Source organism: Oncorhynchus nerka, unplaced genomic scaffold (assembly GCF_034236695.1).
Source record: "Oncorhynchus nerka isolate Pitt River unplaced genomic scaffold, Oner_Uvic_2.0 unplaced_scaffold_2659, whole genome shotgun sequence".
Taxonomy (NCBI): domain Eukaryota; kingdom Metazoa; phylum Chordata; class Actinopteri; order Salmoniformes; family Salmonidae; genus Oncorhynchus; species Oncorhynchus nerka.
In genome coordinates this window covers 17,696-34,058 of record NW_027038640.1, presented here as the reverse complement: position 1 = coordinate 34,058, position 16,363 = coordinate 17,696, and the positions used below count along the sequence as shown (strand labels likewise).

The 16,363-nt window shown below is 42.8% G+C and overlaps 1 protein-coding gene across 1 annotated transcript; it reads right to left on the bottom strand.

The window, feature by feature from the left end:
* Positions 1–5,195: 5,195 nt before the first annotated feature.
* On the bottom strand, positions 5,196–16,315 carry LOC115127796 (guanylate-binding protein 1-like). Its single transcript, XM_029657413.2, has 11 exons — positions 16,208–16,315; positions 13,123–13,338; positions 9,666–9,793; positions 8,973–9,082; positions 8,626–8,816; positions 8,180–8,422; positions 7,606–7,886; positions 7,103–7,315; positions 6,873–6,975; positions 6,568–6,761; positions 5,196–6,428 (listed from the first exon to the last, which is right to left on the bottom strand). The coding sequence occupies exons 2-11, from the start codon at positions 13,316–13,318 to the stop codon at positions 6,207–6,209; spliced, it is 1,881 nt and encodes a 626-aa protein (XP_029513273.1). The 5' UTR covers positions 13,319–13,338; positions 16,208–16,315; the 3' UTR covers positions 5,196–6,206.
* Positions 16,316–16,363: the final 48 nt, after the last annotated feature.

The following is a 16,363-nucleotide window of genomic DNA, read 5'->3' as shown; positions in this document are numbered from 1 at the left end:
TGGAGAGCTTTTACGCACAAAATATATTGGTAAATAAAAAATACAGTGATTTGATTAATACTGAAAGTTGCCATATTCAATAGTTCAATCCATGAAATATTGGAATGGGAGAAAGGTTTACAATCGGAATAGAACAGTAGTCCTATTTATCTACCTAATAATCCTCACTAATAATAGAACTGTGATGATAACGGTCCAGTCGTGGTGAACCGTGCTCCAGGTTTAAACTGCTACTGTATGGTCTGCGTCCCATAATGATTCAAATAGGCTACATGTCCCAAATTATTGCCCAATTTGTAATACGTTAGCCAAATATGATCCACTATTGCTAGCAATGCTCAGGAACAACCACACAAACATGACAAAGTAAAGAAAGGTAAACTAACAATGTCATGGAATGATGCAAAATGTAAGAAAACGAACACCAGTTACTGTTATAAATGTCTGTGGTAAGTGACAGTGGCTACCGTGATATGTTGATATGCTTCAGCTTGCCTTCATATGACTCATTTCACAGTTGTCTCCAGCCATCATAAGGTAAAATAGATTGTCATTTATACTTACAATTCCCTTATCCAACGGATTAGTTGTTTACCTTGCTCTTATCAGCTCAACAAGTAATCTGACTCTGGGGAATTAAATAAAGGGCCTAATAAAGTGTATCCATGATGACAATCAGCCCTCTCCTCCAAATCACACTGTCATCAGGAAGCACGCTGGTCCAGAAGATGAGCGTGGACAACCTGCAGTCTGAGAAGGGGACGTTCGAGAGCACTATGTCCTACTCCCAGAACAAAGTAAGAATATGGAGCGTCTTTACTACCCACTCATCACCCATGGTGCTGGAGATCAGAGGTGAGAGAATGGCAGGTTGAGGTTGCCAGGATCAGAGTAGTGTAGAAGGTGTTGTTTGCCATACAGTAGTAAAAATATCAAACTGTAAATGTTTGCTGAGGCAGTGAATAGAGTAGTAGAGGAAGATGGGTCCAGGGTGATGGATCCTAAGAGGAGGTCGAGGTCAATAGAGAGCTATAGGAATAACGTACGGTAGGTTTTTTTGGCGTTCATGGCCATGGTTGTCAGTTGTACCGCAGGAATGGAACATAAATCACAGAGGATAGATGTTGTAGTGGCAGCTGCAGAGAAGTACTTGGGGTATGAGATTTTACTGCAGAAGTTGCAAGGTGTTTTGAATGATAGTGCCCGTACTCCCAGGCTGCAGGCCTGGTGTAGGATCAGATAGGGCCAAAGTATTGGAATAGGGAGGAGGTTTTGATGGGTGTAGGGTGAGTCGGTAGGGCAATTTGTTCATAAAGTTTTATTCAACAGAATAGAAGGCTAATACACAGCCTGTACAGTAGGTGGCGGCATGCACCTGTAACTTTTGTTTGCAGACCGCCATTTTACCAAAGAAGAAGAAATTCCCAAACAATTAAATGTAAACTGAACAAAAGAATGAAAGCAACATGTAAAGTGTCGGTCCAATGTTTCTTGAGCTGAAATATAAGATCCCAGAAATGTTCCATATGCACCTAAAGCTTATTTCTCTCAAATGTTTTGCACAAATTTGTTTACATCTCTGTAAGTGAGCATTTCTCCTTTGGGGTTATAGCTGTGTGCTCGCCCACACAGCTATAACCCCATGGTGGGGTTCTGGTATAGGCAGACATAAGCTACGGACAATGAACACAATTGCATTTTATCTATGGTAATTTGAATGCACAGAGATACCGTGACGAGATCCTGAGGCCTATTGTCGTGCCATTCATTCGCTGCCATCACGTTATGTTTAGCTTTATAATGCACGGCCCCATGTCGCAAGGATCTGTACACCATTCCTGGAAGCTGAACATTTCCCAGTTCTTCCATGGCCTGCAAACTTTCCAGACATATCACCCATTGAGCATGTTTGGGATGCTCTGGAATGGCATGTACAACAGTGTGTTCCAGTTCCCGCCAATATCCAGCAACTTCGCACAGCCATTGAAGAGGAGTGGGAAAACATTCCACAGGCTACAATCAACAGCAGGATCAACTCTATGCAAAGGAGATGTGTCGTGCTGCATGAGGCAAATGGTGGTCACACCAGATACTGACTGTTTTTTTTTATCCACGCCCCCTACCTTTTTTGAAGGTATCTGTGACCAACAGATGCATATCTGTGTTCTCAGTCTGTGAAATCCATAGATTAGGGCTTAATGAATTTATTACAATTGACCGATTTCCTTAAATGAACTGTAATTCAGTCAAATCTTTGAAATTGTTTTATGTGGCGCCAATTGTTTTGTTCAGTGTATATAGAGGACAGATCAGAGTGGCAGCAAGTTTCAAACCTTTAATGGTTGAGTGGCTAGCCATGTCCTTTCGATCTATTTCACCCTGTAGTCATTGCTAGTTTAGAAGCCTTTGTTTAGGCCTCTAAAAGTGCAAGTGATATAAAATAGAAAAATAAATGCTGTAATATACAAATACCTAGCAGCCAACCTGCTTGCACTAATTCCATGTAATTATAGTAAAATACCAATAGTACTATATCCTTCTTCTTCTATATCCTTCTTACAGTACAGTATAGTTAGCTAATTTTACAGTATTGTAGTGTCATTACTCCACATTTTCCTGTAAATTATAGGAAGCTACTGGTAAGTTACCGTGAAAATTACAGTAATGCACTTTGCTGTAGCCAGAGATGGGTAAAGACACATCCACAAGTTATCTTGTTACAAATAGAGGATATTTTGAAGACCAATGTATCCTTAACTACACCAACATTCCCAGTAATAGTTACAGAAATGGTTTACTTGCTATGACTGTGATATAACTGTAACATAACAAAATGTGGAAAAAGTCAAAGGGTCTGAATACTTTCCGAAGGCACAGTACATGTCAGTACCAATAGAGCAAATACTGGCACCCAGTGTAATTTTGAGCAAGCGTTCACCTTTATTTGACATTGTACCTTCTGTTTTAGAATGTGCTCTTGTTGCCTACTTTAGATTGATTTGATGAAGAAATCACGTTTTACTAGATTCAGCAGTGTATACATTTTACCGCATTTCAACAAAGGTCTTCATCAGTATTTAAGAATGGCCCATGTTCAAAAGGTACTGCTTGCTACATTGTGATTACAACTATTTTGAACTACAGAATATTTTGTAGGTACATAAAGATAAAGTTGAAGTCGGAAGTTAACATACACTTAAGTTGGAGTCATTAAAACTTGTTTTTCAAACTCTCCACAAATTTCTTGTAAACAAACTATAGTTTTAGCAAGTCAGTTGGGACATCTACTTTGTGCATGACACAAGTCATTTTTCCAACAATTGTTTACAGACATTATTTCATTATAACTCACTATCACAATTCCAGTGGGTCAGAAGTTAACAAACACTAAGTCGACTGTGCCTTTAACCAACAGATCACTGACCATTTCGAATCCCACCGTACCTTCTCAGCTATGCAATCTGGTTTCCGAGCGGGTCATGGGTGCACCTCAGCCACGCTCAAGGTCCTAACGATATCTTAACCGCCATTGATAAAAGACAATAATGTGCAGCTGTATTCATTGACCTGGCCAAGGCTTTCGACTCTGTCAATCACCGTATTCTTATCGGCAGACTCAACAGCCTTGGTTTCTCAAATGACTGCCTCACCTGGTTCACCAACTACTTCTCAGACAGAGTTCAGTGTGTTAAATTGGAGGGCCTGTTGTCCGGACCTCTGGCAGTATCTATGGGGGTACCAAAGGGTTAAATTCTTGGGACGACTCTTTTCTCTGTATACATCAATGATGTAGCTCTTGCTGCTGGTGATTCGCTGATCCACCTCGACACAGACGACACCATTCTGTAAACTTCTGGCCCTTCTTTGGACACTGTGTTAACAAACCTCCAGACAAGCTTCAATGCCATACAACTCTCCTTCCGTGGCCTCCACCTGCTCTTAAATGCAAGTAAAACTAAATGCATGCTCTTCAACCGATTGCTGCCCGCACCTGCCTGCCCGTCTAGCATCACTACTCTGGACGGTTTTGACTTAGAATATGTGGACAACTACATACCTAGGTGTCTGGTTAGACTGTAAACTCTCCTTCCAGACTCACATTTAGCATCTCTAATCCAACATTAAATCTAGAATCAGCTTCCTATTTAACAACAAAGCATCCTTCATTCCTGCTGCCAACATACTATCCTACCGATCCTTGACTTTGGTGATGTCATTTACAAAATAGCCTCCATCACTCTACTCAGCAAATTGGATTCAGTCTATCACAGTGCCATCCGTTTTGTCACCAAAGCCCCATATACTACCCACCACTGTGACCTGTATGCTCTCGTTGGTTGCCCTCGCTTTATATTCGTCGCCCAAACCACTGGCTCCAGGTCATCTATGTCTTTGCTAGGTAAAGCCCCGCCTTATCTCAGCTCACTGGTCACCATAGCAGCACCCACCCGTAGCACGCGCTCCAGCAGGTATATTTCACTGGTAACCCCCAAAGCCATCGCCTCCTTTGGCCGCGTTTCATTCCAATTCTCTGGTGCCAATGACTGTAACAAATTGCAAAGATCACTGAAGCTGGAGACTCATATCTCCCTCACTAACTTTAGGCATCAGCTGTCAGAGCAGCTTACAGATCATTGCACCTGTACACAGCCCATCTGTAAATAGCCCATCCAACTACCTCATGCCCATATTGTTATTTTTATTTTTTTGCTCCTTTGCACCCCAGTGTCTCTACTTGCGCATTAATCTTCTACACATCTATCACTCCAGTGTTTAATTGCTCAATTGTAATTATTTCTCCACTACGGCCTATTTATTGCCCTACCTCCCTAATCTTACTTCATTTGCACACACTGTATATAGACTTTTGTATTTTGTTCTTGACTGTATGTTTGTTTATTCCATGTGCAACTCCGTGTTGTTTGTGTCGCACTGCTTTGCTTTATCTTAGCCAGGTTGCAGTTGTAAATGAGAGCTTGTTCTCAACTGGCCTACCTGGTTAAATAAAGGTGAAAAAATAAAACTGTATTAATTAATAAACAGAATATTCCTCATTTAAATTCATATGGGTTAAATGGAATAGTAACTGAAAATCTGGATACTGACTCTAGGCCTATACCACTCACATGTAGTGTAATATAATATTAACACCTACTGAATTATGCATTTCTTGCAGTAAAATGATACAATAAATGTTAGTTTTGTCTTGGGGAGAAATATTTATTTCAGCATCTCTCGAGAAAATTTGAATGTGTTGTTATGACATTGTTCTGCAACCAGACAGTATTTCAAACACATGAACACATAAATACAAACACCAATAGTTCCACTGTTTTGGAGTTATTGCGTTTTCTCCCTGGTTCCTAAACCAAACAGACAACTATACCGGTGTTAACTACATTAATAATGTATTCATGCTATCTATGTAAGACATTATTCTGGTGAGCACTACAATATTTAGTCATGACAGACGAGAAGCTGCATGGATCTAACTATAGTTGACAAACAAATGGTCAACCAAATCTCAGACATTATAGGCACAAACTTGTCTAAATTAGGGGTGAAAGTACCTAGTAGGCTATACGGTCCAGCACGGAGTATCAGCAAAATAAACTATCATGGTGGCTTGAATTGCACTGGTAGCCTACTTTTTAAAGTGATTTCTTTGACAATCAGATGAAAACATAATCCCACAACACCAATGATATGTGATATTGAGCCTGTGCAGACCGTGGAAAACAGGAAACAGAAGAGGATGTTTACATGCCACAGATTACCGTCTAAGATCAGCATATCCCAGGCATCTTATACGGGATTCTCATAACCGGGATACAAGCTTTTTCAGGTTATTGTAAACGGAATATGACGTTTATATGCATCAACTCAAAAACAGAATACTTGAGTATCTCGAATAATAACAGGATATTGGTGTGCATGTAAATGTCGTCAGTGTTAAAAAGACGTAGGCCTATTTGGTAATCGTAAAACAACTGAAAAACATTTTTAAGAGTGCTTTCTAAAAGATCTACTTCCTTATGATTAGGTATGCTAATTACTTATTCAAATGACTTACAAAAAAAATAACATCAAATAAAACCTTGACTGAGTGCTTAACTTAAATCCATGAATCAACTATCAATAAATACAGATTCAATCAATTCACGTCTATAAGAATAATAGCTCGTCATCCTCCTCGGGAACCTACATCAGAACCACTTAGACAGCCATTTCACAGCCATTCCTCCTACTTTGGGAAGTATTCCTGGAAGGAACAAGGCAGCTGCAGTCCCAACAGTATCCAGAGCTGTGCTCATAAATGAGGGTTTTTTCTCTTCCTCTTGTGCCTTCGCACCCTTAAGGGCATCTATCTCTCTTTGCATTTGGTGTGCTCTGTCATCAAACCCTTGCTGGAGAAGGTCATTCTGCTCCTGAAATTACAAGGTTTGTTTTTACACATCACGGACTGTGTCATTAAAACAAAACACATACACACAGTTAATCTTACCGCTAGAGTTACTGTAGTTTTAAAGTGTACTTCTCAATGTTTGTGTTTATTTTTATTCCTACCTTGAGTCTGGCCTGTAGAACTCTATCGTGCTCTGCTATGGCATTTCTGCTGTCTCTCTCCATCCTCTCCATCAGCTGGTTCACATTCTCGTCATACGTCCTCTGCTGGTCCGCTCTCAACCTCTCCTGGACAACCAGCTGCTCCTCCATGGCTCGATTCTCCCGCTCAGATGCCTCCCTTTTCACTTGCTCCGCTGCAGAGAAAGGTAGACTGAGTATGTGTGCAAGAGAGAGTGAGATAAATATCAAACAGAACGAGAGGTAAAGCCTCCATTTGGTGGTCATTAGAATGTGACCTATATCACCTTCTGCTCTCTGCTCAGCTACAGTGAGGGAGTGGTCTGCTGACAGGATGGCCTCACCAATGCTGGCCTTCCTTCCCAAGTACTCATTCAGTACCTCTTCAGCCTGGAACCACCACAAATAATATTTAACTTTCAACATCACATCAGTGCATTCATAACTCCTTTGACCAGCATCCACAAAACATCATGATTACATAATATCCTAAAATAGCACCACCTCCTCAACATACCTTCACTCCCCTTCCTCCCTCAGATCTGTATTCGCTGGTGGCCAGTTTCAGGTCGTTGCAGTACTCTTTGTATCCTCCAGGGGTCATGTAGGAGCCATCCCTTATTTTCTCCTCCAGGGGGGCAAAAATGCATTGGATTTTGGACTCGCATGCCTTCTGGGACTCCTTGTAGTTCCTCTCACAGATCTTCTCATACTCCTCTTGAAGCACTTTCTATTTTTGTGTTTGAGAGGTTGGTTCAGAATGTACCAGAACAAACCAGAATGTTTTGGTTCAGTTGAGGTAATAAATGGTGAATAATCTGTCAATGTGCCCTTGAGTAAGGCACTTAACCCTAATTGCTGCTGTAAGTCACTCTGGATAAGTGTGTCTGCTAAAGGACTAAAATGTACATGTAAGTGTTGCATAAAGGGGTAGCTCACCCAAATGACAGATTATCATCATCTTGTTAAATACATGCATCACTGAATTGAATATTGAATATAGAATCTACATTCCCATACCATGAGCTCCAACTGGTACTTCTGGTCCTCGTCTTTGAAGGAGTTGTTGATGAATATGGCCACAGCCTCCTTTTCCATGACAGCATGCACTTCAGACAGCTCCTCTTGGGTCTCTGTGGGGTAGGCCACCCAGTCAGCCATGCGCTTCTGGTAGTGGGCCCTGGCCCTCTCGATGGCACTGGAGTTCTCAATTTGGGCCAGCGCCAACACAGCATTGTCCAGGCAGGGGATCTGCCCGCTCCGGATGGCAGACACATACGTCTCTGCCAGGTTTCCCAGCACTGCAGGAGAGGGCAGGAAATCAGCATATCTGGTAGATGTTCTGGTAGATGGTAGTGATGGTGGTAGTACTGTGGTGGTCAGTGGTGCTTGTATAGAAGTAAAGTAAGTAGTAGAATTAGTAGTAATTTAAGTACTAATGGTGTTGTTAGTTGTACTGGTCATGGTACTTGTAGTAATTATAATAATAGAGGAAGTGGTAATAGTAGCAGCAGTAGTTTAGTTGTATTATCAAACATCATGACCCACTTTCATAACTGCTTTCCATCCTCAATATCAGTGTTGTAATACTCACGTCTGCCGGTAACTTTCAGGCCCTGTTTCAGGGTCTTGGTCTTGGCCTCATTGAAGACGTGGTCACAGAACTCCTTGGCTTGCTCCACAAAGGCAGGCTCCAGGTCAGCGTCGGTCAGCTCCTCCATACGTCTCATTTTGTCTCCGCTGGCTGGCCTCTCAAACACAAAGCACCAGCGAGGAGAGAAATAGTTCCGCAGGCAGCTACGAGGCAGATTGTATGCCTGATCTTTCTTACTATGACCTTTGTAAATTAAAGGAAAAGTACATCAATAATTAATTAATTAATTAATTAATTGTTTAACCGTGACATTTTTTGTGGAAGAAAAGCATTTCATATTTTTATGTCCAACGTGTCATTTGTAAAAGTATTGTTAACTTTGGTAAATTCAATCTAACCATAGTTTATATTCAGAGATTAAGTTAGCTGTGCTAGCTGGTGTTCACCTGTTCTCAGTTTAAGAGCGTTCTCCAGGTACTCATTGGCTGTGATGGGTCTCCCATCAACCTCCAGGGTCAGGGTGAAATCTCTGACTGTCCACACAAAGGAAGGAAAGTAACGCAGGTACTCTGAAGATTCCTCCCCGTCTCGCTGGTTGGACTTCACCTTGATGTGCTCTGTCAGTTCTGTCACATAGCTATAGCAGGTGGTGTTGAGGACAAAATGAACCCAGATTTACTAACATACAATATAGTGATTAGTGCTTTTTGAGGTTGGTTCGGTTGTTGGGGATGAAATGAACCCAGACATACAACACTACACTATATTTCTTTATAGGCCTGCTGAAGGATACTGTAGTTTCTCCAGGGCGTTGTTGTCGATGGTTCCCATGCTGTTGTACACCAGAGTACTGCTGAGCAGGACAGCCAGGGAAAAGATCCAGTTGTCATTCTTCTCATCACCCTGCAGACACAACAGAAGGAACACATTGGTACTCTGTTCATACTAGAGTGAAATTAAGTCAGTAACTAAATGTCTACTCCATATGCCGTTTTATGGGCTCCCTACCTAAATAAAGGTCAAAACTGGAATCCTTAATTGAAACAATAACAAAGCCACACCCTGCCTCAGTTTTGGTTAAAAAAAAAAAAGCTAACAAAAAAAGAGCTGAGGGATCGGCCTGAAGAAATGTAACCACTCAAATTCATAGAGCTATGGGTGCAATGACTCACCATCCGTGACATCATAATTGTAGTTAACCATGATGTTAAACAGTGTTTAATTACATTTACAAACATTGGAGTAAAACAAGCTTATAATTAAGCTCATGGGTCATTATTTATTTGTTATACTCTTTAGAATCAATGGGTATACATCATACATTTGTAAGTCAGACATTACATACAGATGATGACATCAGCTATCAGTACTAGACACAGTTCATTGAGATAACATGGGATTTTACCCATAGCAATGTTATATTCTGTCATCTAAACAATCTGAACCATAAAAGGTTTTTGACAGAGAGTGAACTTTGACCTCCCACCTTCTCCACGTCCCCCAGCCCCTCTGTATCCAGCAGCACCAGGGTGTGGTCTCTTTTTTCAGGGTGAGGCACACACCACATCCAGATGCCCTTAGTTTTGGACTGGATGGTGGCTCCCAGGGCAAAACCTTGAGGACAGAGGATAAAAATGGTTCTTAGGATGGAATCTGTAAAGAGGCAGCAGGATGTAAAGTGTTAACTCAAGGCTGCTGGTTTTCAGATGAACCTGTTTGTCTAGTTATACTGCATACCATACTGACAGACTGAAAGTGAAACTAGCAGCCAGTGCAAAACGGCACCCTGATCTACACAACCCACCCAGAACAAATGTGGTTGGAACAAAATGTGTTTTTGATGTTTGCTCTGCTGTCTGGTTGTATGTTATGGTGTAAAACAAAGAGAAACTGTAGTTTCCACAATGCAATAACAGTGTCGGATTTCCAATTTTTGGAGAGAAAAAAACATCAAAGCATAATGTGTTCAGAACAGGACAAATCTGTACTTTGGTGCAGCAAATCTGTCTCTAACTCTGAATGACAAATCCAGTACATAAGTTAACACTTTCTGTTTCACATTTCTATTACCATATCTTTATGAGAAATAATTATCTTATACATAATCATTCCTTAATTAACCATATAACAGTGTTGAGGTCATGCATATTGTTATGTACATTGAACAAAAATACATGAAACAATTTCAAAGTTTTTACTGAGTTACAGTCCAAAGAAGGAAATAAGAAAATATAACATAAAAAAATAGGGGGGTGGATCAGAAAACCAGTCAGTATCTGGTGTGACCATCATTTGCCTCATGCAGCGTGACATATCTCCTTCGCATAGACTTGATCAGGCTGTTGATTGTGGTCTGTGGAATGTTGTCCCACTCCTCTTCAATGGCTGTGCGAAGTTAATGGATATTGGTGGGAACTGGAACACGATGTCGAACACGTCGATCCAGAGCATCCCAAAAATTCTCAATGAGTGACATGTCTGGTGACTATGCAGAACTGGGACATATTCAGGAGTTGTGTACAGATCCTTGAGCATGCAGAACTGGGACATTTTCAGGAGTTGTCTACAGATCCTTGAGTATGCAGAACTGGGACATTTTCAGGAGTTGTGTACAGATCCTTGCGACATGGGGCCATGCATTATAATGCGGAAACATGAGGTGATGGTGGCGGATGAATGGCACTACAATGGGCCTCAGGATCTCGTCACGGTATCGTTGTCAGTAGCTAATGCCTGGCCATACCATAACGCCATTGAACGTGAGCATTTGCCCACTGAAGTCGGTTAAGACATCGAACTGCAGTCAGGATAAGATCATGGCGAGGACGACGAGCATGCAGATGAGCTTCCTTGAGACGGTTTCTGACCGTTTGTGCAGAAAATCTTCGGTTGAGCAAATCCACAGTTTCATCTGCTGCCCGGGTGGCTGGTTTCAGACGATCCCGCTGGTGAAGAAGCCAAATATATATATATATAAACTCAGCAAAAAAAAGAAATGTCCTCTCACTGTCAACTGCATTTATTTTCAGCAAACTTAACATGTGTAAATATTTGTATGAACTTAACAAAATTCAACAACTTAGACATAAACTGAACAAGTTCCACAGACACGTGACTTACATAAATATAATAATGTGTCCCTGAACAAAGAGGGGGTCAAAATCAAAAGTAACAGTCAGTATCAGGTGTGGCCACCAGCTGCATTAAGTACTGCAGTGCATCTCCTCCTCTTGGACTGTACCAGATTTGCCAGTTCTTGCTGTGAGATGTTACCCCACTCTTCCACCAAGGCACCTGCAAGTTCCTGGACATTTCTGGGGGGAATGGCCCAAGCCCTCACCCTCTGATCCAACAGGTCCCAGACGTGCTCAATGGGATTGAGATCCGGGCTCTTCGCTGGCCATGGCAGAACACTGACATTCCTGTCTTGCAGGAAATCATGCACAGAACGAGCAGTATGGCTGGTGGCATTGTCATGCTGGAGGGTCATGCCAGGATGAGCCTGCAGGAGGGAGGAGGATATCTTCCCTGTAACACACAGTGTTGACATTGCCTGCAATGACAACAAGCTCAGTCCGATGATGCTGACACACCGCCCCAGACCATGACGGACCCTCCACACCCAAATCGATCCCGCTCCAGAGTACAGGCCTCGGTGTAATGCTCATTCCTTCGACTATAAACACAAATCCGACCATCACCCCTGGTGAGACAAAACCGTGAATCGTCAGTGAAGAGCACTTTTTGAAAGTCCTGTCTGGTACTGCGACGGTGGGTTTGTGCCCATAGGCGTCATTGTTGCCGGTGATGTCTGGTGGGACTTGCCTAAAAACAGGCCTACAAGGCCTCAGTCCAGCCTCTCAGCCTATTGCGGACAGTCTGAGCACTGATGGAGGGATTGTGCGTTCCTTGTGTAACTTGGGCAGTTGTTGTTGCCATCCTATACCTGTGCCGCAGGTGTGATGTTCGGATGTAGCGATCCTGTGCAGGGGTTGTTACACGTGGTCTGCCACTGTGAGGACGATCAGCTATCCGTCCTGTCTCCCTGTAGCACTGTCTTCGGAGTCTCACAGTATGGACATTGCAATTTATTGCCCTGGCCACATCTGCAGTCCTCATGCCTCCTTGCAGCATTCCTAAGGCACGTTCACAGAGATGAGCAGGGACCCTGGGCATCTTTCTTTTTGTGTTTTTCAGAGTCAGTAGAAAGGCCTCTTTAGTGTCCTAAGTTTTCATAACTGTGACCTAATTGCCTACCGTCTGTAAGCTGTTAATGTCTTAATGACCGTTCCACAGGTGCATATTCATTAATTGTTCATGGTTCATTGAACAAGCATGGGAAACAGTGTTTAAACCCTTTACAATGAAGATCTGTGAAGTTATTTGGATTTTTATGAATTATCTTTGAAAGACAGGGTCCTGAAAAAGGGACGTTTCTTTTTTTGCTGAGTTTAGGTCCTGGACTGGCATGGTTATGCGTAGTCTGTGTTGTGAGGTCGGTTGGATGTACTGTCAAAATGACGTTGGAGGTGGCTTATGGTAGAGAAGTTAACATTCAATTCTCTGGCAACAGCTCGGGTGGACAATCTTGAAGTCAGCATGCCAATTGCACTTTCCCACAAAACTTGAGACATCTGTGGTATTGTGTTGTGAGACAGAACTGAACATTTTAGAGTGGCTTTTTATTGTCCCCAGCACAAGGTGCACCGGTGTAATGATCATGCAGTTTAATCAGCTTCTTGATATGCCACACCTGTCAGGTGGATGGATTATCGTGGCAAAGGAGAAATACTCACAAACAGGGATGCAAGCAAATTTGTGCGCAGCATTTCAGAGAAATAAGCTTTTTGTGTATGTAGAAATGGTCTAGGATCTTTTATTGTAGGCTCATGAAACGTGATCGGAACATAGATAAAAAAAAATGCTTTAGTGGATGTGCTTACCTTTCCTCTCCCCAGCCAGCTTGTTCATGAGGTAGGACTTGCCGGTGCGGTACAGACCGACCACCGACACCACTACCACATGCTGGTCAATCTGGTCCAGGATGTCCAGTGCACTGCGGACCACACGCAGCTTCCCATCATTGTCGTTCTCTATCAGACATACTGGTTCCTTCATGGATACTGTCTGGCCTGCCATGATGCTGTCCTATAGAAACACTGGCAAGGACACGTATAATGACTTTTGATTGAGTAGGACACTGTGTGTGTGTGTGTGTGTGTGTGTACAGTACCAGTCAAATGTTTGGACATACCTACTCATTCAAGGGTTTTTCTTTATTTTTCCAATTTTCTACATTGTATAATAATAGTGAAGACATCAACACTTTGAAATAACACACATGGAATGACATCAACACCAAAAAAGTGTTAAACAATTTATTTATTTTATATTTTTACATTTACATTACATTTAAGTCATTTAGCAGACGCTCTTATCCAGAGCGACTTACAAATTGGTGCTTTCACCTTATGACATCCAGTGGAACAGCCACTTTACAATAGTGCATCTAGGTCTTTTAAGGGGGGGGGGGGGGAGGGGGGGGAGAAGGATTACTTTATCCTATCCTAGGTATTACTTAAAGAGGTGGGGTTTCAGGTGTCTCCGGAAGGTGGTGATTGACTCCGCTGTCCTGGCGTCGTGAGGGAGTTTGTTCCACCATTGGGGGGCCAGAGCAGCGAACAGTTTTGACTGGGCTGAGCGGGAACTGTACTTCCTCAGTGGTAGGGAGGCGAGCAGTGGTAGGGAGGAACCTCAGTGGTAGGGAGGAACCCACCGTTCCTAGGCAGTCATTGGTTGCGACCCACCGTCATTTTGGTCCTCCAATAATCGGTATCGGTGTTGAAAAATCATAATCGGTCGACCTCTAGTAGAGAGGTGAACATTCAATTCCCAACATCCACTAAAGCATTGGGGTCGTAACCAAAAGGTTGCTGGACTGAGCTGACAAGGTACAAATCTGTTGTTCTGCCCCTGAACAAGGCAGTTAACCCACTGTTCCCCGGTAGGCCATCATTGTAAATGAGAACGTGTTCTTAACTGACTTGCCCAGTTAAATAAAGGTTACATTTAAACATATACACTGCTCAAAAAAATAAAGTGAACACTTAAACAACACAATGTAACTCCAAGTCAATCACACTTCTGTGAAATCAAACTGTCCACTTAGGAAGCAACACTGATTGACAATACATTTCACATGCTGTTGTGCAAATGGAATAGACAACAGGTGGAAATTATAGGCAATTAGCAAGACACCCCCAATAAAGGAGTGGTTCTGCAGGTGGTGACCACTTCTCAGTTCCTATGCTTCCTGGCTGATGTTTTGGTCACTTTTGAATGCTGGCGGTGCTTTCACTCTAGTGGTAGCATGAGACAGAGTCTACAACACACACAAGTGGCTCAGGTAGTGCAACTCATCCAGGATGGAAAATCAATGCGAGCTGTGGCAAGAAGGTTTGCTGTGTCTGTCAGCGTAGTGTCCAGAGCATGGAGGCACTACCAGGAGACAGGCCAGTACATCAGGAGACGTGGAGGAGGCCGTAGGAGGGCAACAACCCAGCAGCAGGACCGCTACCTCCGCCTTTGTACAAGGAGGAGCAGGAGGAGCACTGCCAGAGCCCTGTAAAATGACCTCCAGCAGGCCACAAATGTGCATGTGTCTGCTCAAACGGTCAGAAACAGACTCCATGAGGGTGGTATGAGGGCCCGACGTCCACAGGTGGGGGTTGTGCTTACTGCCAAACACCATGCAGGACGTTTGGCATTTGCCAGAGAACACCAAGATTGGAAAATTTGCCACTAGCGCCCTGTGCTCTTCACAGATGAAAGCAGGTTCACACTGAGCACATGTGACAGACGTGACAGAGTCTGGAGACGCCGTGGAGAACGTTCTGCTGCCTGCAACATCCTCCAGCATGACCGGTTTGGCGGTGGGTCAGTCATGGTTTAGTGTGGCATCTCTTTGGGGGGCCGCACAGCCCTCCATGTGCTCGCCAGAGGTAGCCTGACTGCCATTAGGTACCGAGATGAGATCCTCAGACCCCTTGTGAGACCATATGCTGGTGCGGTTGGCCCTGGGTTCCTCCTAATGCAAGACAATGCTAGACCTCATGTAGCTGGAGTGTGTCAGCAGTTCCTGCAAGAGGAAGCCATTGATGCTATGGACTGGCCCGCCCGTTCCCCAGACCTGAATCCAATTGAGCACATCTGGGACATCATGTCTCGCTCCATCCACCAACGCCACGTTGCACCACAGACTGTCCAGGAGTTGGCGGATGCTTTAGTCCAGGTCTGGGAGGAGATCCCTCAGGAGACCATCTGCCACCTCATCAGGAGCATGCCCAGGCGTTGTAGGGAGGTCATACAGGCACGTGGAGGCCACACACATTACTAAGCCTAATTTTGACTTGTTTTATGGACATTACATCAAAGTTGGATCAGCCTGTAGTGTACTTTTCCACTTTAATTTTGAGTGGGACTCCAAATCCAGACCTCCATGGGTTGATCAATTTGATTTCCATTGATAATTTTTGTGTGATTTTGTTGTCAGCACATTCAACTATGTAAAGAAAAACGTTTTTAATAATAATATTCCATTCATTCAGATCTAGGATGTTATTTTAGTGTTCCCTTTATTTTTTTAGGCAGTGTATATATTATTATACCATGTAGAAAATAGTACAATTAAAGAAAAACCTTGGAATGAGTAGGTGTGTCCAAACTCTTAACTGGTACTGTATGTGTCATAAAAATAATAACAGCAAGACAACATGAAAAGTACGTTCAAATTCAAAGACATGAGAGGAGTCTTCCACTCTGATTCGTTGAGGCTACTCCATGAATAGTTCTGAATGTGCTTGGATGTACAGGCGTGGTTATCCAATCAATTAATTGACCGCAAATGTTTTGTTGTAAAAAATGTTTTTTTCACCAGCCAACATTAAACAAGTCATTTTGCAAATCAATAGCTATATATCACATAGTAAAAAAGCCCACATTTAGAAGTGAAAGAGAGTTTAGGCTTACCTCGGCAACACTGTACCGTACAGTGAGGTTGTTGTTCAGTCTGTTGTCCGCGTTTGCACGGCAAAAGAGATCGGTTGTGATATTGAAACTGAAACTCTTAACTCTTACGTTAACAGTTAAGCTTCCGGGAAAGCACGAAGTCCACGAAGTCTTTCA

What these genes read in the sequence shown, in the direction of transcription:
- LOC115127796 (XM_029657413.2), bottom strand. Translation starts at nt 13,318, where the DNA reads ATGGCAGGCCAGACAGTATCCATGAAGGAACCAGTATGTCTGATAGAG. An exon ending in GGCTGGGGGACGTGGAGAAG is followed by an intron (nt 9,083 to 9,665) that starts GTGGGAGGTCAA and finishes TTGTGTCTGCAG; the next exon opens with GGTGATGAGAAGAATGACAA. An exon ending in TTCTACAGGCCAGACTCAAG is followed by an intron (nt 6,429 to 6,567) that starts GTAGGAATAAAA and finishes TTGTAATTTCAG; the next exon opens with GAGCAGAATGACCTTCTCCA.